This window comes from Tiliqua scincoides, chromosome 2 (assembly GCF_035046505.1).
Source record: "Tiliqua scincoides isolate rTilSci1 chromosome 2, rTilSci1.hap2, whole genome shotgun sequence".
Taxonomy (NCBI): domain Eukaryota; kingdom Metazoa; phylum Chordata; class Lepidosauria; order Squamata; family Scincidae; genus Tiliqua; species Tiliqua scincoides.
Genome location: NC_089822.1, coordinates 129954931 through 129977467, shown reverse-complemented (window position 1 = coordinate 129977467; position 22537 = coordinate 129954931). Strand labels below are relative to the sequence as shown.

Sequence of the window (22537 nt, the reverse complement as noted above, 5' to 3'; positions counted from 1 at the left end):
AGAGTCTGGTACAACAAGAAGCTGACGGAACATACCAAGATCCAGGTCTACAGAGCTTGCGTCCTGAGTACACTTCTGTACTGCAGCGAGTCATGGACTCTTCGCTCACAACAGGAGAGGAAACTGAGCGCTTTCCACATGCGCTGCCTCCGACGCATCCTCGGCATCAGCTGGCAGGACAAAGTTCCAAACAACACAGTCCTGGAACGTGCTGGAATCCCTAGCATGTATGCACTGCTGAAACAGACGCCTGCGTTGGCTCGGTCATGTTGTGAGAATGGATAATGGCCGGATCCCAAAGGATTTCCTCTATGGAGAACTCGTGCAAGGAAAGCGCCCTACAGGTAGACCACAGCTGCGATACAAGGACATCGCCAAGAGGGATCTGAAGGCCTTAGGGATGGACCTCAACAAGTGGGAAACCCTGGCCTCTGAGCGGCCCGCTTGGAGGCAGGCTGTGCAGCATGGCCTTTCCCAGTTTGAAGAGACACCTTGCCAACAGTCTGAGGCTAAGAGGCAAAGAAGGAAGGCCCATAGCCAGGGAGACAGACCAGGGACAGACTGCACTTGCTCCCAGTGTGGAAGGGATTGTCACTCCCGGATTGGCCTTTTCAGCCACACTAGACGCTGTGCCAGAACCACCTTTCAGAGCGCGATACCATAGTCTTTCAAGACTGAAGGTTGCCAATACAGGTACAACGGCATTATAATATTAGCTGTTTTCGTTCTCAATACCTTTTCTAATGATCCCAAGCATAGAATTGGCTTTCTTCACTGCCGCCGCACATTGGGTCGACACTTTCATCGACCTGTCCACCACCACCCCAAGATCTCTCTCCTGATCTGTCACTGACAGCTCAGAACCCATCAGCCTATATCTAAAGTTTTGATTTTTTGCCCCAATGTGCATGACTTTACACTTACTTACATTGAAACGCATCTGCCATTTTGCTGCCCATTCTGCCAGTTTGGAGAGATCATTCTGGAGCTCCTCACAATCACTTCTGGTCTTCACCACTCAGAAACGTTTGGTGTTGTCTGCAAATGTAGCCACCTCACTGTTCTCCCCTGTCTCCAGGTCATTTATGAAGAGGTTGAAAAACACCAGTCCCAGGACAGATCCTTGGGACACACCACTTTTCACCTCTCTCCATTGTGAAATTGCCCACTGACACCCACTCTCTGCTTTCTGGTCTTCAACCAGTTCTCAATCCATAGAGGACCTGTCCTCTAATTTCCTGACTGTGGAGTTTTTTTCAGTAGCCTTTGGTGAGGGACCGTGTCAAACGCCTTCTGAAAGTCCAGATATATAATGTCCATGGGTTCTCCTGCATCCGCATGCCTGTTGAACTTTTCAAAGAATTCTATAAGGTTTGTGAGGCAAGACCTACCCTTACAGAAGCCATGCTGTTTCTCCCTCAGCAAGGCTTGTTCGTCTATATGTTTTGAGATTCTGTCTTTGATGAGGCATTCCACCATCTTACCCGGTATAGATGTTAGGCTGACGGGCCTATAGTTTTCTGGGTCCCCCCTCTTTCCCTTTTTAAAGATCAGCATCACATTTGCTATCCTCCAATCTTCTGGCGCAGTGGCCGTTTTGAGGGACAAGTTGCATATTTTAGTCAAGAGCTCAGCAACTTCATTCTTCAATTCCTTAATAACTCTTGGGTGGATGCCATCAGGGCCGGTTGACTTATTGATCTTTAACTTATCAATTAGGTCTGAAACATCTTCTCTTTTAACCTCTATCTGATTTAATTCCTTGGTCAGGAGGGGCTGTTTGGGCAGCGGTATCTGCCCAAGGTCTTCTGCCATGAAGACTGATGCAAAGAACTCATTTAATTTCTCTGCCATCTCTTAAGTCTCCTTTTATCTCCCCTTTCCCTCCCTCACCATCCAGAGGGCCAACTGCTTCTCTGGTGGGTTTCATGCTTCTAACATATTTGAAGAAGCTTTTATTATTCACCTGAATGTTGCTGGCCAAGTGTTCCTCATAGTCTTTCTTGGCCTCCAGTATCACCTTCTTACATTTCTTTTGCCACAGTTTATGTTCCTTTTTATTCTCCTCATTAGGGCCAAACTTCCATCTATGGAAGGAAGCTTCCTTGCCCTTTACAGCCTCTCTAACTTGGCTGGTTAGTCATGCAGGCACCCTCCTGGACTTAGTTAAGCCCTTCTTCCTTTGTGGTATACACTTCTGCTGAACCTCTATTACTGTTGTTTTAAGCAGCCTCCATGTGCTCTGGAGAGATTGGACTCTTTTTACCTTTCCTTTCAACCTCCTTCTAACCAGCCTCCGCATTTGAGGGAAGTCCACTCATCGGAAGTCAAGGGTTTTTGTGAGAGATTTGCCTGGTGCTCTTCCCCCGACATGCATGTCGAAACAGATCGCAGCATGATCACTGTTCCCCAACGGCTCTGTAACATTGACATCTCTAACCATGTCCTGAGTACTGCATGATATTAAATCCAGAGTCACCTGTCCTCTGGTGGGCTCCATGACTAGCTGCTCTAAGTCACAGTCATTTAGCATGTCAAGGAATCCGGTCTCCTTTTCGTGACCAGAACACAAATTGACCCAGTCAATATGAGGATAATTGGTCCCCCATGATTACAACCCTGTCCCTCCTTGACACCTCCATGATCTGTTTCCTCATTTCAAGGTCCCCTTCCAGTTTCTGGTCTGGTGGACGATAGTATGCCCCCAGTATTACATCGCTCCTCAGGCCTGGTAATTTAACCCAGAGATTCTATGGTGGAGTCGGACCCACCTTCAATCTCTACTTTGCTGGATTCTGTCCCCTCCTTAACATAAACAGCCACCCCACCTCCAACACGCCCCTCCCTGTCCCTCCTATAGAGTTTATAGCCCGGTATTGTGGTATACCACTGGTTCTCTGCATTCCACCAGGTTTCCGTTATGCCCACTATGTCCATGTTTTCCCTAGTCACCAGACATTCCAGTTCTCCCATCTCTGCTCAGAGACTTTGGGCATTTGCATAAAAGCATTTGTACATGGAATGCTCCAGGATGGGCTGCTTATTAGCTCCTTTATCCCTGCAGCCTCTCATTGTGCCAAATCGTCTGTCACATCCCATCATGCTACCATTCCCAATTTCTTCTCCTACTCTGCCTTTGCCATGTTGTTCTCTAACCTCCCCATCCTCGTCCCACAGGGATGAGGAGTCCCGAACCAGATGCCCCTCGGCTCCTGTCGGCCTTCCCCCAGGGATCAGTTTAAAAGCTGCTCTGCCACCTTTTTAATGTTATGCGCCAGCAGTCTGGTTCCATTCTGGTTCAAGTGAAGCCCGTCCCTCTTGTACAGGCCCCGCTTATCCCAAAACATTCCCCAGTGCCTAACGAATCTAAACCCCTCCTCCCTACACCACCGTCTCATCCATGCATTGAGAGCCCTGATCTCTGCCTGCCTAGCTGGCCCTGCGTGTGGAACAGGTAGCCCTTCAAAGAACGCTACCCTTGAGGTCCTGGCTTTCAGCTTCCTACCTAATAGCCTAAATTTGACCTCCAGGACCTCCCGGCTACACTTGCCCATGTCGTTGGCGCTGACATGCACCACAGCCGCTACCTCCTCCCCAGCACTGTCGACTAACCTGTCTAGACGAGAAGTGATGTCCACAACCTTCGCACCAGGCAGGCAAGTCACCATGTGGTCCTCACATCCATCACAAATCCCCCTCTCTATGTTTCTAATAATTGAATATCCCAATACAAGAAGCCCCCTCCCCCCTCCCGCCGAGGAGTATCCTGAGTGCGTTTGGATACGGGCCCGTCTCCTGGAGAAGGGGTCCCCCCTAGAGGATTGTTTCCCTCCTCTCCAGGATGACGTCCTCCAGCCCCAAGACATCCCACCCAGGCAACTGAGGAGCTGCACACCTGAGGGTGGGACCAAGCCTGATCATCCCCGGAAGCCTCCCCATGGTCCTCCTCTGCCTTCCTCTGCTTCTCCAGGTTGGCCACCAAGGGGCTTCAAGGGAGCTTCAAGGGACAACATGATTGTCATTATGGTCACGATACCAGCAGACTGCATTTGGGAACTGGTGCATGCAAAGTCAGTTAGAAATTATGCAAATGCTACCCATTACACTGCACTCAAAGGGATCAAACTTTAATACACATGTTATGCTTCAAAAAGAGAGAAGTCTCTCCCCTCCCCCTCTTTATTCACGCACAAGTTTCTGTACTCTCAGTGAGTGAAAGCAAGTCACAAAAGTCAAATAAAACTAAGGACTGAACAGTTTTCACCCAAGATGTAAAGTAACCATAATTGATGATAGAAAATAGAATTTGTGGTCAAATTCCAGGGCAATAATGGTGGTGGTCTAATTGCCCCTTATGTATCTCAACTGTTTTCACTTAAGGAACAGATAACTGATACTGATTCACTGATACAAAAAAAAGGGGGGGGGAACCACTTTTTGTTTCAGAGTTTTTTTAAATGTCAAAGTACACATCTCCTACCCTCAGTTGTGAATGGTGCGCATATGGTCACCATTCAAAACGGTGGGATTTTTCCAATAGTAAAACAGAGTGAGTGATCAGAAAGTATGAACGAGTACTTGGTGTTTTCTAAATGAGGCATGCCAGTGTTCTACTGATGTTAACAGAGCCCTTTTGTCAGCTGTAATCCAGGAATGATTACCAACAACAGCACCATATATATTTAGAAATTGCATTTAATCTTGTAAGCCTTTGTTAGAATCAAAGGGAAATTACTAGCTTAAGAAATTACATGGAGAACATGACTTTGGAGATTTTTTTCCCCCATGGGCATATGGATCCATGTTTTTCAGAGGCTCACCAGAAAGAGCTTGTTATCTACCTGACCTTTGATGTAATATAGAACCTTATATAATCATTCAAGCATCAGAGACTTCAAGAGTGCTGAGATAAATAGCAAGGTGGCAGAGTCCATCAGTCCCTTTAGGGAAATGAATTGCATGATCCTTAGTACTGGTGGGGTCTCTGTCAAACAGCAAGTTATAATGTAAGTTTTGGGTTGGTTGATCAAATCCAACCTTTTTCCATTCTCTGCCCTCCAAGACAGACAATAAGCATGATGCCACAAGTGTAGGGGCTTAGGAAGTCTGACTGCACTGATTCTTGAAGAATCCAAAAAATGTTACAATATTATTTAAACTAAGAACTGTGCAAGATGGAGAAAATAAGAGCTACTATAATGTGGTAGTTAAGAAAATAGTAATAATCTGGGAAGTTCTCAGTTAAAAGCTCAACCATGAACTTGTTGAGGTGGCAGGCTACAGTCCTGCAGCTTTGAGTTCCCTGCCTATAATATGGGTTTGTACAACCTTACAGGGCTGTTATAAGGATTATGAAGATAATCATGTGATAACTCTTTAAACACTTAGAAGTGGTACATAAATTCTGAAATTTTGATCGACAGCACCATTTTTTATTTTACTGAAAGCAGAAACAGGAGTGTAAAATTATAGCTCTTGCATTCCTGTTTTTCATTCAGTATCACAATAATCATGTATTTGGTGCCACAAGACATGTTGATCACTGGTAGCTCAGAGACTTTTTAAAAAGCTGGAGGAGTGAGTTTGCATTGCAGATCTTTCAAGGGCCCCTGATGTGGTGGCTGCAAAGCAGGGAAATGTTGTGTTCAGCAAAGAATTGTGGTCCTCAGCTCACCAAAGTTTAAGAACAACTGGTGTCCTAATTTTCCTCTTTAATCCAAATGAAACCTTCTAATGCATTGCAAATTTGTAACTCACCTTACCTTAACATGCACCATACTGAACATTGCCCTCCGAATGATTATAATCTTTCATCTTGTGTTCACACAAGACAGGCATAATGGGGCTTCTTATGAACCTTAGTACTGTGCAATATAAAAATAGTATAACTTACAGTTGGGGCTGTTGAACAAAATAATTTTAAAAGAGTTAATAAATAGTAACCCTTCTCCATCATGTTAAATTTTAACACCATACAGACTAACTCTTGGTTCTCACAACCTATAATTTGACAATGATGGACAGCATGATATAATCTCCCTCTAAATTAGAACCATCAAAGGGCTGCTTGTATAGAACAAGTGCCTCTGTATTTTAATTTAAGTTCCCCGGATAAGGAATGACTTTTCTAGAATCATGGACCTTTTTTCTAAACAGATAAACTATAGTGTGTTTGAGGGTTTTCTTACATTGATTCCCAGTTGTGTGAGCCTTTAGGTGTACTCTTAATACCTCCTGTAGATTTAAGCTGTAGATTTTTGTAAATAGGTCAGACACTACCCTACAAGATAAACTCTCAGTGACATCATTCTTCATGTTACTAGAAACTGCCTTTTGTGGCAAGTGCTACGCATTGTAAAAACATGGTTCTGCATAATTTCCATTTCATACATTTGAAAATCTGGTTTTTGTTTGCTTCTGAAAATAAGATTTTCTGGTAACATTACCACAGCGACCCTTCTTAAAGCAGGTAAAGTTGCTAGAGGGGCAATTGCGCAGTGTTTCTCTTGTGGGGACTAAATGTCTCTTGTGGGGACACTGACATTTTCCAGACATTAGGCTGTAGTATATTATTGTTGAAACAATTAGTGTTTCCTTAAGGGGAAAAATTCGTGACTGCTGCTGTGACCAGTACATGGAATGGGGATGCATGAGTCTCACAGGCACATGAATGATGACCTTTACCAACTCCTTTCCTTCCCCCATCAGTGACTGCCTTTTTCTGGCATATTTTTAGATCTTTATATTACCAAGTTTTAGAGCACAAGAAAGGGAACACTCTTTGTACCTGGTGGGAGCTCTCTGCTAAGCAGTGACTCCCTTAGCTTCCTCTTACGGCTTCTGTGCTTTTCTTCTCTGGTGCTTTATAGCACATAGCCTTATAACAGTGGTTCTCAGGCTTTTCAGCATGGGACTCACTTTTTAAAATGACAATCTGTCCGGGATCCACCTGAAGTGATGTCATGGCCGGAAGCAGGAAGTGACATCTTTGTGATGCCAGTGCCAGAAGTGATGTCATCAAGCAGGAAGTGGCTGCCATAATGGATCAAAAGCAAAATCCTAAGCATATCTACTCAGAAATAAGTCCCATTATAGTCAATGGGGCTTACTCCCAGGAAAGTGTAGCTAGGATTGCAGCCTGAGAGCCCAAGCCCAGTTATTTGAGCCATTTAGTTATTTGATTTTTCTCTGTAAACCGCTTTGTGAACTTTAGTTGAAAAGCGGTATATAAATACTGTTAATAATAATAATAATAATAATGTCTACTCTGAAGTAAGTGCCCTTATAGTCAATGGGGCTTACTCCCAGGAAAGTGTGGATAGGACTGTAGCCCAACTCATCCCTTTCTAAATTCTCAACCCCCTCCCCCAAAAGAGCAACTACTGAGTGGGGTGGGAAGCAATGAGCGAGGGAAACCCCAAACTCATCCGAGCCCCCAGCCAGGCTGCTCCAGGCACTTGGGGCAGCGGCTCTCCTGCTTCTCCCTCCCCCTCCCTTCCCCCCTCAAACTGCTTCGGAGCCTCCTTCTCTCAGAAGGTGGAGGGAGCTCCCGGCACTTTGGGTCAGCAGCCCCCTGCCTCTGGCCCGATCCTGTCCTCTTTATCACCTGCCCTCTCTGGAGCCTCCCTTCTAGGCGGCAGCAGCTGCTGGCACTTGGGGGGACAGCCCCCTACCTCCTCCTCCCTCCTTCTCCCTCCCTCCCCGCCTCTGGAGCCACTCTGGAGCCTTCTTTCCAGGTGGCGGCAGCTGCTGGCACTTGGGGGGGGCAGCCCCCTACCACCTCCTCCCTCCCTCTCCCTCCCTGCCTGCCTGTCTGCCTGCTGCTCCCCCCCCCCCACAAGCCGCTCCGGAGTCCCCCTTCCAGGCAGCGGCGGTGGCTGCTGGCGCTTGGGGGGGTAGCCCCCTACCTCCTCCTCTCTCCCTACAGCTCTACCCCTTCCCACAAGCCGCTCCAGAGTCTCCCTTCCAGGCGGCTGCTGGCACTTGGGGGGCAGCCCCCTACCTCCTCCTCCCTCCCTCCCTCCCTCCGTCCCTCTTATCTCCCCCTGCCTGCCACTCTCCTCCCCAAGCTGCTCCGGAGCCTTTCCTCTTAGGGCTCCTGGCGCCTTGAGGCAGCAGTCACCCCACCTCCGCCGCTCTCACTCCCTCCGCCTGCAAGCCGCTCAGGACCCTTTTGCAGATAGCTGCAGCGCCATTACCCCTTGTGGGAAGCTTCTGCCAGCTTCCCAGATGGTGGCGCCCACACAGTTGCCAGCTTCCAAGATGGCGGCGCACTGCTTTCTGCAACCCACTGGAATCGGTTCACAACCCAGCAAGTGGGTCGCGACCCACTGTTTGAGAAACACTGCCTTATAATATTTTAAGGAGCAGCAACAGCACAACTGTTCCTGGTGCAACATATGGGCTCTAGCAGGCTGTGGAGGGCTGCGAGGAAAAATTGGCAAAGCGTGTTTGAGATGAGGTGCACATAAGAGGTATGATTGAAGAGTGGATACTTAATATTTGTCCAGCTTAATAAAAAGTGGTAATAAAAAAAGTGGTAAAAGGTTGAACCACATTAACCACATTCTAAAACTGCATAAGCACACTTGGATGATCTGGGGGGGAAAGAGAGAACAGGTAGAGTAAGATATTAATGGAGAATAAGGAGTCTAGAAAGTGGTTTAAAGTAGACCACAAGAAAAGATACCAAGACTGTAAAACAGCAGAGTTTGAGAAATGTCTTTTGAAAAAATCAGTCTGCATAAAAATAAGACAAATTGTGGCATTGCAGAAAGACACAGCAGGAAATGGTATTTTGTTAAAGGGGCTGTGTACCTCTTACAACTAAATTTCATATTGAGTTTTATACAAGAAAACCTTCCTTACATTTCAGGAGCTGTTCCAAAGATTTGTACACAAATACAGATTAGTTTACACTATGAAACATCAGCATTCAGTGGCTACATTATATCAGATGTGTGCAGAAGTATGAAAACTGCAATAACCAGCCCATGACATCCTACTTATCATCTCTCTAATGGTCCACACCACTATAGACTTTGCGTGGCTTTCAGATTTTCAGGCCACACCTGGAGTATTGCATCCAGTTCTGGTTGCCACATCTCAGAAAGGACATAGTGGTAATGGAAAAGGTGCAAAAGAGAGCGACTAAGATGATTACTGGGCTGGGGCACTTTCCTTATGAGGAAAGGCTACGGCGTTTGGGCCTCTTCAGCCTAGAAAAGAGACGCTTGAGGGGGAACATGATTGAGACATACAAAATTATGCATGGGAAGGATAAAGTGGATAGAGAGATGCTCTTTACACTCTCACAACACCAGAATCAGGGGACATCCACTAAAATTGAGTGTTGGGAGAGTTAGAACAGACAAAAGAAAATATTTCTTTACTCAGTGTGTGGTTGGTCTGTGGAACTCCTTGCCACAGGATGTGGTGATGGCATCTGGCCTGGACACCTTTAAAAGGGGATTGGACAAGTTTCTGGAGGAAAAATCCATTATGGGTTACAAGCCATGATGCGTATGTGCAACCTCCTGATTTTAGAAATGGGCTATGTAGCAGAATGCCAGATGCAAAGGAGGGCACCAGGATGCAGGTCTCTCTCTTGTTATCAGGTATAAATGCTCCCTGGGGCATTTGGTGGGCCGCTGTGAGATACAGGAAGCTGGACTTAGATGGGCCTATGGCATGATCCAGTGGGGCTGTTCTTATGTTCTTATGACTGGCCTTAGGACAATTTGACCAATTTGATTGAATTGGGTTCCACACTGGCATGGGGAGAGAGTGCCCACAGCCAGCATCTCGCTCTGTTTCTAATGCTCCAGCATGGAATCTTCCATGATGAGGCGTTGCAAGGAGAGCGGGGCGAGCAGAGCAATGCCACTGAATGGTCTTCCCTCCCACCCACCCCTTTGTCCAATTGGCTTGAAATAACACCCCCTGGAAGCAGTGGGCAGTGACATTGCTGCTGGGTACCTTGTCACTGCTGCTCATTCTGGTGAGTAGTGGGGCCTGCAGGGATGCCTCCCACGCTAAAATGTTTTGCATTGGGCCCTGCAGCTCCTAAGGCTGGACCTGCTGAATAGTAGGCTAACATTTCTAGATTTACTCGTGCTTTGTTCTACTTGTTGAACTGTCTCTTAATTAAGATTTGATTCAAAATAATGTTGTCTTCAGACAACTGTCCATTCCAGCTTAGAGTCTTTTTCCAGTGGCTGTTGCTGGTGTCTCTTCTGTATTTTTTTTTCTGTTGTGAGCCCTTTGGGAATTGGGAACCATTATTTTGCTATATAATCCACTTTGTGAACTACTCTTGTTGAAAAGTGGTATATAAATGTTCTCATTAATAATAAATAATATATACAATATTCCTGCACTGAGTGTTAAAGGAAGTTAGCTATAGTTCATAATTTTTGAAAATGTCTTCACTTTTGGACACCTAGCCACCTTGCTGTTTATCCCCAACTCCAGAACATTTATGAACAAATTGAAAAGTGCTTGTCCTTTGTAAGGACCAAATTCTGAAAAGACTGAACTTTGGGGCACACCTCTTTGCACAATGCTGCATTGTGAAAATTAAGAACATAAGAACAGCCCCGCTGGATCAGGCCATAGGCCCATCTAGTCCAGCTTCCTGTATCTCACAGTGGCCCACCAAATGCCCCAGGGAGCACACAAGACAGCAAGAGACCTCATCTTGGTGCCCTCCCTTGCATCTGGCATTCTGACATAACCCATTTCTAAAATCAGGAGGTTGCACATACACATCATGGCTTGTAACTCGTAATGGATTTTTCCTCCAGAAACTTGTCCAATCCCCTTTTAAAGGCGTCTAGGCTAGACGCCATCACCACATCCTGTGGCAAGGAGTTCCACAGACCGACCACACGCTGAGTAAAGAAATATTTCCTTTTGTCTGTCCTAACCCGCCCAACACTCAATTTTAGTGAATGTCCCCTGGTTCTGGTATTATGTGAGAGTGTAAAGAGCAATTTTCCTATCCACTCTGTCCATCCCCTGCATAATTTTGTATGTCTCAATCATGTTCCCCCTCAAGCATCTCTTTTCTAGGCTGAAGAGGCCCAAACGCTGTAGCCTTTCCTCATAAGGAAGGTGCCCCAGCCCAGTAATCATCTTAGTCGCTCTCTTTTGCACCTTTTCCATTACCACTATGTCTTTTTTGAGATGCGGCGACCAGAACTGGACACAATACTCCAGGTGTGGCCTTACCATAGATTTGTACAACGGCATTATAATATTAGCCGTTTTGTTCTCAATACCCTTCCTAATGATCCCAAGCATAGAATTGGCCTTCTTCACTGCCACCGCACATTGGGTCGACACTTTCATCGACCTGTCCACCACCACCCCAAGATCTCTCTCCTGATCTGTCACTGACAGCTCAGAACCCATCAGCCTATATCTAAAGTTTTGATTTTTTGCCCCAATGTGCATGACTTTACACTTACTGACATTGAAGCGCATCTGCCATTTTGCTGCCCATTCTGCCAGTCTGGAGAGATCTTTCTGGAGCTCCTCACAATCACTTCTGGTCTTCACCACTCAGAAAAGTTTGGTGTCATCTGCAAACTTAGCCACCTCACTGCTCTCCCCTGTCTCCAGGTCATTTATGAAGAGGTTGAAAAACACCGGTCCCAGGACAGATCCTTGGGGCACACCGCTTTTCACCTCTCTCCATTGTGAAAATTGCCCATTGACACCCACTCTCTGCTTCCTGGCCTCCAACCAGTTCTCAATCCATGAGAGGACCTGTCCTCTAATTCCCTGACTGTGGAGTTTTTTCAGTAGCCTTTGGTGAGGGACCGTGTCGAATGCCTTCTGAAAGTCCAGATATATAATGTCCACGGGTTCTCCCACATCCACATGCCTGTTGACCTTTTCAAAGAATTCTATAAGGTTCGTGAGGCAAGACTTACCCTTACAGAAGCCATGCTGACTCTCCCTCAGCAAGGCCTGTTCGTCTATGTGTTTTGAGATCCTATCTTTGATGAGACATTCCACCATCTTACCCGATATGGATGTTAGGCTGACCGGCCTATAGTTTCCCGGGTCCCCCCTCTTTCCCTTTTTAAAGATAGGCGTGACATTTGCTATCCTCCAATCTTCTGGCACTATGGCCGTTTTGAGGGACAAGTTGCATACCTTAGTCTAGAGATCTGCAACTTCATTCTTCAATTCCTTAATAACTCTTGGGTGGATGCCATCAGGGCCGGTTGACTTATTGATCTTTAATTTATCAATGAGGTCTGAAACATCTTCTCTTTTAACCTCTATCTGACTTAACTCCTAACCGAGTTATCTGCCCGAGGTCTTCTGCCATGAAGACTGATGCAAAGAACTCATTTAATTTCTCTGCCATCTCTAAGTCTCCTTTTATCTCCCCTTTCCCTCCCTCACCATCCAGTGGGCCAACTGCTTCTCTGGCGGGTTTCCTGCTTTTAACATATTTGAAGAAGCTTTTATTATTCCCCTTAATGTTGCTGGCCATGCGTTCCTCATAGTCTCACTTGGCCTCCCATATCACTTCCTTACATTTCTTTTGCCAAAGTTTATGTTCCTTTTTATTCTCCTCATTAGGGCAAGACTTCCATTTACGGAAGGAAGCTTCCTTGCCCTTCACAGCTTCTCTAACTTGGCTGGTTAGCCATGCGGGCACCCTCCTGGATTTAGTGGAATCCTTCTCTCTTTGCGGTATACACCTCTGCTGGGCCTCTATTACTGTTGTTTTAAGCAGCCTCCATGCACTCTGGAGAGACTGAACTCTTTTTACCCTCCCTTTCAACCTCCTTCTAACCAGCCTCCTCATTTGAGGGAAGTCCGCCCGTCGGAAGTCAAGGGTTTTTGTTAGAGATTTGCCTGGTATTCTTCCCCCAACGTGCACATCAAAACGGAACATGCACGTCAAAATGTGCATGTCAAAAAATTCCCTATTTATACCCACTCCTTCCTTTTCTTCAACCAGTTCATAATCCATGAAAGGATTTGCCTTCTTATTCCCTGTCTGTGGAGTTTTCTCAGGAGCGTTTAGTGGAGGACTATGTCATTCTGAAACTCCAAATATACAATTTTTACATGTTCGTCCACATGCTTTTTGACCTTTTCAGAGGATTGTAAAAGATTCATGAGTCAAGACTTAGCCTTGCTCTTACAGAAGCCAGACTGATTCTCCTTCAGCAAAGCTCATTCTTCTGTATGCTCCAAGATATTAGCTTTGATTAGACTTTCCACCATCTTATCTGGAACAAATGCTAGGCTGATCTGCCTGTAGTTTCCCAGGTCCTCCTTTTTTACAGATTGGCATGACATTAACTATCCTCCAGCCCTCTGGTGCATTGGCCATTTTAAGGAAGAAACTGCATATTTTAGTAAGAAGGTAAGTAATTTTACACGAGTTCTTTAAGAACTCTTCCATGGATGTCATCTGGGCCTAGTGACTGGTTAATCTTTAATTCGTCCATAAGTTCTAAAACATCCTCTCTTCGGACCTCTATTTGACATAATTTTTTGATCATGCTTCCCAGGAGGGATTGTTCAAGTAGTAGTATCTGCCCGAGCTCTTCTACGACAAAGACAGATGCATAGAACTCAGTTAATGTCTCTGCAATCTCCCAGTCTTATCTCCCCAGCATACTGTGGACTGCAATAACAACACAGGCCTACAAAATTGAGGGTCAGAAAAGTTTTTTCCCAAACTTTATGGTGGTTTGATATGAATTTGGAGTGCCGATTCCAAAAATGGCATCCGTTTTGTCCTATCACGTCTAGTTTTGGAGATATAGTATAACCTCATTAGTGAATGGTTCAAGCAGCTTCCTCATGAGGAAGCCATGGTGTGGGCTTCCTCATGAGGAAGCTGCTTGAACCATTCACTAAAGAGGCTATGCTGTGTCTCCAAAACTAGACGGGATAGGACAAAACGGGTGCCATTTTTTGAATCAGCACCCCAAATATACCCAGGAATTGGTATAACGTTTAAGGAAGCAAAATGTGTGTTGGCTTTTGAGGTAACCTTTAGAGTTTGCTGAATTTTTAATGTGTGGCACTATTATTAAGAATATTAATATGCTGCTTTTCAACAAAAAAGTTCGCAAAGTGGTTTACAGAGAAAATAAAATAATATACAGTTTCAGCAAGCAGAAGTACAGAAGCATTATTTGGATTTACCATATTTATGACCTGCTTGTTACAAAGCATTTACTGCCTAAATATAAACATGACAGCCTCTCATAGAAATGAGACATTTGTACTAAGAATAATTGCTGTGTCTTACCAGAATTTGTTTCCAGCTTGACAAAATGCCATCTGGACAAGACTAGCTCTGAAATGATTTTGTCTGATTCTGTTTGACCAAATTGTGCAAACTCTGGAAGGCCTGCTATGTGCTTTTGTCAGGAGCCTGACACAGATTTTCAAGGAACAAGGTCAGAGCGTCAAGTGCAGACATCAACAAGGAATGTTGTCAGGAAACTGATAGATGTAGTGAGATTACTTTGTCTATGAAACAAATCATTAACCATCCTAATTGAGAGCTGGACATTTCCTTTCCTGTGACTTCACATGGTGATCTACATAGTAAGCAGGCTAAAGGCTCTAATGATTGTGGAGGTCTGTCTGAAGATACTGAGAGCCCAATCCTAAGCAGCGTGTACTGGCTTACCGCCAGCACACACTGGTACAAACGTGCTGTAAAGCACATTTGCGGCACCTGGCTAGTGCCAGTGGAAAGCCGGTGTTCTGCTGCTTGGCAGTTGCCTGAATGGCCGGGCGGCGGAGAGGTAAGTGGGGAGAGGGCAGGGAGGAGGCGTGCTGGGGTAGAATCAAGTAACACCATTGTGGTGCTACTTCCTTTACTTAGGGGAAGGGGACAAATGCCCCCTTCTTCTGATGAAGTGGTGGCAGCTGCCCAGGGCGTGCTGGATGCCATGGCAGCAGTTTTTGCCACCGTGGCAGCCCCGTGTTCCAGGCAGCTCAGGATTGGGCTATGAGATGGTAGTGACCTTCAGGTATTCCAGTAAACCATCATTGAGCCTTTTGTGCATGAGCAACCATAAGGTTCAGTGTTGAATACTCCATCCTTTCTCCATGTGCTATAAACTTCCAGTTGCTGCTAGCAACAAGCGATAATTTGCTGTTGTGTGTAATCCTAGGGAACAATGGTTTCCACAAACCATAGTTTGCCCTTAAAACTAGGATTGTAAACTTCATCATGACATAGTGCAGAGTTCTATAATTTCCTTTCAGTACAGTTTTTTTCTTTCAAACACTGTGGGACATACTTCTGAGTAAACGTTTTTTTGTAAGAGTCCAGCAAAGCAGCTGTGGCTAAATTACTAATTTCTGCATTTCATCCTACCTTTTCCTAGTCTCTACTCATTAGTTATTTGATTTGCTCAGTAAACCACCTTGTGAACTTTCGTGGAAAAGCGGTATATAAATACTGTTAATATTAACTCTGTGTCCTACAGAGTGAGAGCTGACCATGAGACTTTCCCTTTTGTCTGTGCCTCAGGTCAGAAACCGTAGGAATGCAGGAAGTCGTATTATACTGAGTCAAACCATTCTTCCATGTAGCTCAGTATTATTGACACTGACCGGCAGTGGCTCTTTAGAGGTTCTGACCTAGGGACTTACTCTTTTTCATTCCTTCATTCTGGCCTGGTGAGGCCAGAGATTGAACCTGGGACCTTATGCATGCAATGCAGGTGCTCTTATCACTGAGTGATCCTCAGCTAGAAGGAGAGAGAAATTGTGCCTGACGTAGTTGCTCCCACTCTCTTCTTCCTTTTTGGATGCTTACCCTGAGAATTGAGAAGACTTAATTAAAAGTGCTATTTCTTATTTCAGGTAGCTTTCTCGCAAGCCATAACTTCACGATCTGCATGAATAATCCAGGCAGCTGAGCAATAGTTAACAAATCATTTCGTCTCCCTGCAATGAATTTTTGTTCATGACTTCACTCCTTCCTGCCTTATAGTCATAGATAGATAAAAAGCAAGAACTCTGTTGATTGATGGTAGCCCACTCAGCTTATCAGACAAGCCTCTGAGAAACCCTCAGATGAGTGCTGAATTCGTATGCACGTCTTCCTGCTGCTCTTCCTAGCCCTGCTCAGTCTTTGCTGATCCTTCTCTTAGAAAATACTGAGAGAGTGCTTCAGAGCAGGTGCTGCTCTTGATGGGAAGCAGACACTGCCTAAGTGGGGATGGATGGACACATAACCACTTATCCACCCACAATTTACAGTATTAAATAACAGGATTAACGGAGAGCAACTTTTCCTTGCTATTTTCCTCACTATAACTGTCTAAATACAATCCCCCATCTATAACTGTTTTTACTTTTAGATGTTTACATGTTGCTCCAGCACACAAAAAGGATTTTGACAGTTCCAAAATGCTTTCAAAGCTTCTTTAAGAATATCCATTGTAATGAAAGGTTGACACACTTGTCTGCAACAAATGAGAGTATTGCTTACATGCCATTATAAGCTTTCTCTATCAGTTGCAATAACTGTTTGAATATTATCCCTTAGTTGTCTACCTGGAACAAAGATTGCCTGATTTTCATGAGTATATCCAGTCAGGATCTTGTTAATTATCAGCTGACATTATTACAATTTTATAGTCTACTCATGCAAGAATATATAGTTCTGGTGAGGTTTGGGGATGATAGCTGCCCTTCTTCTGCTACTTAATAAAGATTAAATGAGAAATGGTTGTTAAGTGATATGCACCAACATCAGCCTCCTTCCAAATATAAAACAAGAATTTATTGGACATGACTCCTTTCTTTGCAAAATCATTCACTCTATCTCCATTTTGGAAGTATGAATGCTATTAAGTTGTTTAAATTGCACATAATATGACATTTCAAGAATAAAGTATTAAAAAGGAATTGGATTTCCCATTTTTAACAAGAACTTTGAAAATGCTGAATTTTCATTCCAGATAGACTCTTTTGTATATCTTCCTGAAGAGTAAAATTTGAAGGATTGGTACATCAAATGTATTTATATATTTAGTCAGCAAAAGGGAGATGTGATAATTAAACTGTGTGGCCTATTTCCCAAGGGACAATAAAGTCACATGCAGCCAAAGTAGCTGCTTCAGTTTTGAGACACTTCATCTGAAAGCTATATTAGTCATTGCTTAGTCATAATTGTAGTGTAGGGAAAATCCATATGCCCTCTCCATCTTCAGCATTTATATATGTCTCATGGGAACTATCAAGGTAACTTTATTGTGGGAACAGATAAAGGTTAAGGTTGTTGGCTGAGATGGGATGAAACAGAATCTTTGTCCTGAATCTTTAGGACAGGAAAGTTGCTGGCTTGGCCTGCTATTAGATGGGAAGGCAGAAAGACTGCAGAAGCTGGATATATATGAACTTAGAGGTTTCATGGGGGAATCAGCAGCTTCACACACATACTCCTCCAAAGCAGAGACCTGTGCTGTGGAAATTTGTGTTTTGGAAGCCATCCATGACTTCCAGCACTCTCTCTCACTCCCCAGTCTAATGTAGGGTTTATTATCGCTATGTTCATAAGATATTAAACTTTAGTTAATGAAAGGAGAGATTTCAGCTATAGCAAGGAAAGAAGCAATGAAACCTTTAGTGGAGGCAGTTGGAGGTTTTATAAGATTGCTTAAAAAATGGTGGGAAGTTTATTTAATTAGGGTCAAAACTGGTTATTGTTGTTATTTTGTCTGCGACAGAGGCAAAATCTATGTGCACCCCCCCCCCAGTTGCCAGCATCAAAAGGGATACTGTATTAATGCTGTTGGTGAAATGGAAGAGAATGTCTTCCATAAACTTAGGATTCTGTCTTGAAAGTTGTGGGCTTTCAAAATCTCAGAGTCAAAGCATCCTATGTGGGAGAGTTTGCAAAGAGTAGACCTAAAATGCATTGCCACTGCTTATTCCCCTTCATATATTATCAAGAAGTGTTGCTAATCAAAAATGGAAGTCATTTGTGCATTCAGACAGTAATGTTTGAATCTCTCAAAGTAAAGACTCTGCCACTGAGGAAGCTCTGATAACTAAAATGATTAAAGATGGTGTTATAATGGCCTGGCCGGCTTTTACTGAGGGCCCAATCCTATCTAACTTTCCAGCACTGATGCAGCCATGCCAGTGGGGAATATGCTGCATCCTACAATGGAGGGTAGTTACAGAGGCCTCCTCAAGGTAAGGGAACGTTTGTTCCCTTATCTTGGGGCTGCATTGCAGCTGCATCGGCACTGAAAAGTTGGATAGGTTTGGACCCTTAGTAGTGCAGTTCATAAAAGCATACAATCACTTAAATGTTAGAGAGTTTCTGTGACACTTTTAACTAACTCAGATGCTGGGTTTTATGTTAGTCCTGGGATGACAAATAAATTTTGAGAACTCCCTCTATCAATAATTTTTCAGAAATTTTCTTGAAATTTCCTCTGTCAATGTTTTCATGAACGCAATGTACCTGCCAGGATTCAGTGAGCACGAAGCATTATAAATGTTGAATTCAGAAGTGACTTTAAATATACATGATAGTGTTGTAAGGGATTATTGTGCTTTGGGATACTTGAATATTACACCCTATATTTAAAAATGTTCTAGTAATAAAAGTGTACTAGTCATGGAGAGGAGTAGATGTGCATTTCCAATTGCATCAGGAACTGTAATATAATATACCAGTGTTCCTCACACATTTCTCACCGGAACCTACTTTTTAGAATGAGAATCTGTCAGGACACACTGGAAATGATGTCATGAACGGAAGTGACATCATCAAGCAGGAAAAATTTTTAACAATCCTAGGCTGCAATCCTACCCACATTTACCAAGGAGTAAGTTCCATTTACTATCATTGTTAAAAGAATATACATAGTGGCTTCTTAAAAGTACAGGTTTGTAACATGTCCCCAAATGCAGTCATATACCATGGTAGCATCAAATAGTTTCGGGGGGGGGGGGGATCTAACTCGTTCCAAAGCCATTCTATGTTCAACTTGGAATCAGTCTAAATGCCTAATACTATAAGGAAGAGGTTGCTTGACACAGTAAAATGGCATAAATAATATTTAATAACTTTACAAAGTATCATTAAAGTGTTAAAACTGACAATGGCAATGTTTCAGAAGTTCTAGCATCACGTTATGAGCTTTGCCACCTCAAGCTTTAGCTGCAAACTTTGAGTCACTCTCCTATATTTCATCGGTTTTTCAACTTTTACCATTATTTTCTTCATCTTTAGGACCCATATTCCCAGTAATTTGTAGAAACATAGCACAAAAACAGAAACAATGTAAAAGGGAGCATGTAATGCACATGTCATGAAATCATAGGGACATGCTACCTAACAGGCAGTGCATCCCGCACAGAAAGCGCGTGGTCTTCTGGTGGTCCTGAAGAGTGCCTCCCTCAGAAGCACATCTGAGAAAGGGGGCCCATCTGGACCTCTATTCTACAAGGAGGAGAAATCCAAAATTCAATTCAACCTCCTGGAACTCCTTCTTGGGCACATGAGACAACTTTGCCCCTGTCTCTGTCACCGGAGCTCAAAGCAGAGGGGAGGTGTACCCATTGGGTAAAATGGGAGGTAGACCTTGTGTCTATGAGAGATTTGGTCCTCCTCCCCTTTCTCAGGCCTTACTTTGAAAATCTTGGTATGTGTAGTATGAAGTGAAAATCTGTGTGGTGAAAGTACTTAAACAGAGGTAGGAGTGTATGGGGAATAAGGTTGTGGCTTTGTGGACTCAAAGCTGCTCTGTGAGCAAGAACTTGAGCTCTGAAGTGATTCCAAGAGTGTATTGGAAGCAGTTCGCACTGTAATACACTTTTTGTAGGTATGCATAAGAAAAGAGAAATTTTCCATATATTTTCTCATTTTGAAAATAATAATAATAATAATAATAATAATAATAATAACTTTATTTTTACCCCGCCTTTCTCCCCGAAGGGACTCAAGGCGGCTTATAACATATTAAAAACAATTTAAAAACAAATAAAAACATATTAAAAACATATTAAAACCGTTACTCTTAGAAAGCAATGTTTGCATGTTACAAATTGGTCCTAGTACTGAGGTATATTACTGAAGCATGCTTATATTAGTTAGTTGTGGCAGTCTCATCTTCCTGACAAACCTACATCAGGCCACCTGATTTAAGAGTAGACCTAAACCGATGATAAAGAATGAGTAGACATTCCTTTGAGTCTCTGTAATGATATGTCTAGAAAACAAAAATGGGAAAAGAATTTGTGAGACCTGTTTAAAAAAAAGGCATGTAGGAATTGAAAGAATTGTTCAAGCCTGTGTATTTGTACTATTTTTCTTATTTTTGATTGTCTTATTATGGGATAGAGGCTAAGATTTAGATTTCATCTAAATTTGTTTAAAGTGTTTGGAATAACCTTGGTAATGAGTTGGCTTTTACATATGGGGTATGGCAGTACAGCCAGACTATTCCTTATCATTATTGTCAATTTCTACCATCACCCTTGCTACAACTATGTAACCATGGGCATTGTGGGATGCATACAGCAAATGTAAAGCAGGCTAGGATGTAAACTTGAGTAATTTGCTGCACAATAAGAGAAACCCATTAAACATAATCCAGTGTAGCCCTATACAACCAATCAAATTTGTAAGAAATATAAGTATTTCTTATATTTATATAATATATAAGTTTAATATAAGAAATATAAGTATTTCTTACAAATTTGATTGGTTGTGTAGGGCTACATTGGATTATGTTTAATGGGTTTCTTTTATTGCTGTTCCATAGTTGAAAAACACTGCACTTTACTGTTAGAAACACTTGTCAGATAAATTAAGCTACAGAGATTCTTTGGTTCACTGGCACAAGATCCTCCCATTTATCTGGGCCTTGAGTCAGCAGTGTTTTGTTTGATTTTTTGGAAGGAAAAATCTTTTGCCACATCAAAAGCCCCCATGTAGATAGCAAATGTAATTTCCTTCTTAGGGATTTTGTCTAAGAATTATCTAACTTTGCTTCGTGAGACATTGAGAGTATAGTACTGTGGAGGTAGCATTATCGCTGACATCTAATAAGTGATGTTAATAAGATCTTGGGAAGCAGCACTGAGTTGATACCTAGTGTTTTGTGAGTCCCTGCCGGGTGTGGTGGATTATTTGCAGAGTGCCACGCCTCTTTAATATGTGTTGCTTACGTCAGTAGACAGAGTTAAAAGCCAGGGTAAATTCCCAAACAGAAAGCAGAACTTGAGATTACCAAACTCTCTTCACACAGCTGTATGTTTAGCAACTTACATTGTTTTCGATATTCTAGGATCACAGGTGGCTCCATGTCACAGCTTCAGAGTCCGTGGGAATTGTATCCGCAGAGTGCACCACATGACCTGGATATTGGTAAAGTATCTCATTTTATCATAAAATAATACTGTGATATTCTATGCTGTCTCTTACACTAGTCTGGGAAAAGGGAGTCTTGTGTTTTTGAACTTTTCTTTTAAAAAAACTGCCAAAGTTATGTGTTTTTGAGGCTTCTGTTTATATAAGTATAACAATTTGGAATGCCCCTGGTTCAAATATCATCTCTGCTATGAATTCACCAAGTCGCCTTAGACAAGCCAGAAGCTTCAGCCCCCATCTTCATTATGGGGGAAATGATACTAGCCTGTCTTACAGTGTTGCTGCAGGGTTTATACAAAATACGTGATGTAGCTGAACTGCTTGAACACTTTCTAAAGCACTGAATAAATTCTGAACATTGTTGCATATGATTCATAACTGTTAGTGAAGCGGTATCTCTAAGGTTTTTTTCTTACTAGACTATGGAACTTTTGGGGTGGGAGGACCTAAAGTTTGAGCTTCATATTGTGCTAGTGCTAGATGGGGGCAACCTGCTTCTGAGGAAATAGGATGAGGAAGTTGTAGTGGTGAGTTGTAGTGGTGGTTGGATGTTGGCCCAATTTCTTAAAGTTGCTACCTGCCGATTACCAAGTGCTTAATTATGAGTGTAGCATGTGTTTTCTTTGTTGCTTCATGTACAGTTGAGATTGTGTACCTTTCAGAGTTAGGGTCCATCTTGTTTGTTACATAACGACTGTGTATCTTCTGAGCTGTTGGGATAGCACAGACTAATTCTGGATGTGTACTGCAATGTTGGTTACCAATAGAGGTATTTTACTATCCCCTAAATAGATACATAAGATCAGGAGAGTGTTCCGATGTATTTTAAGGACCCCAAGAACTTTAAGTATTACGACAAATCAACAGCTTGCTGCTGATCAGTGTATTCAAAAACTTGACATTTTGGCTTCTACCCAATCTGAAGTGACTAAAAGTGCAATTCTGTGCTCTATTAAACACAGCGAGACTTACTTCTGAATAAGTACTAAGGATTGCTCTGTAAACATCTATATTGGTAACCAACTTAGCTCTCTTTGGCAGAGAGTAAGCTTTTCTCTAGTCTGCCTAATGTTCTATGTAGCCATGTGTAGATTAGCTGTGATAATTTGGCACCCTGCAAGGTGCTGGTATACTAAG

The 22537-nt window shown here is 43.2% G+C and overlaps 1 protein-coding gene across 3 annotated transcripts in view; it reads left to right on the top strand.

Annotated features, from left to right (window-relative positions):
• The window catches only part of VDR (vitamin D receptor), a 108999-nt gene that overhangs the window by 30159 nt on the left and 56303 nt on the right, over positions 1-22537 (top strand). For all 3 annotated transcript variants that reach the window (XM_066615283.1, XM_066615286.1, XM_066615285.1), the window contains one exon: positions 21318-21397. In XM_066615283.1, coding sequence (XP_066471380.1) covers positions 21334-21397 — 64 coding nt within the window. In that variant the 5' untranslated portion in view covers positions 21318-21333. The remainder of the gene's footprint in view (positions 1-21317; positions 21398-22537) is intronic.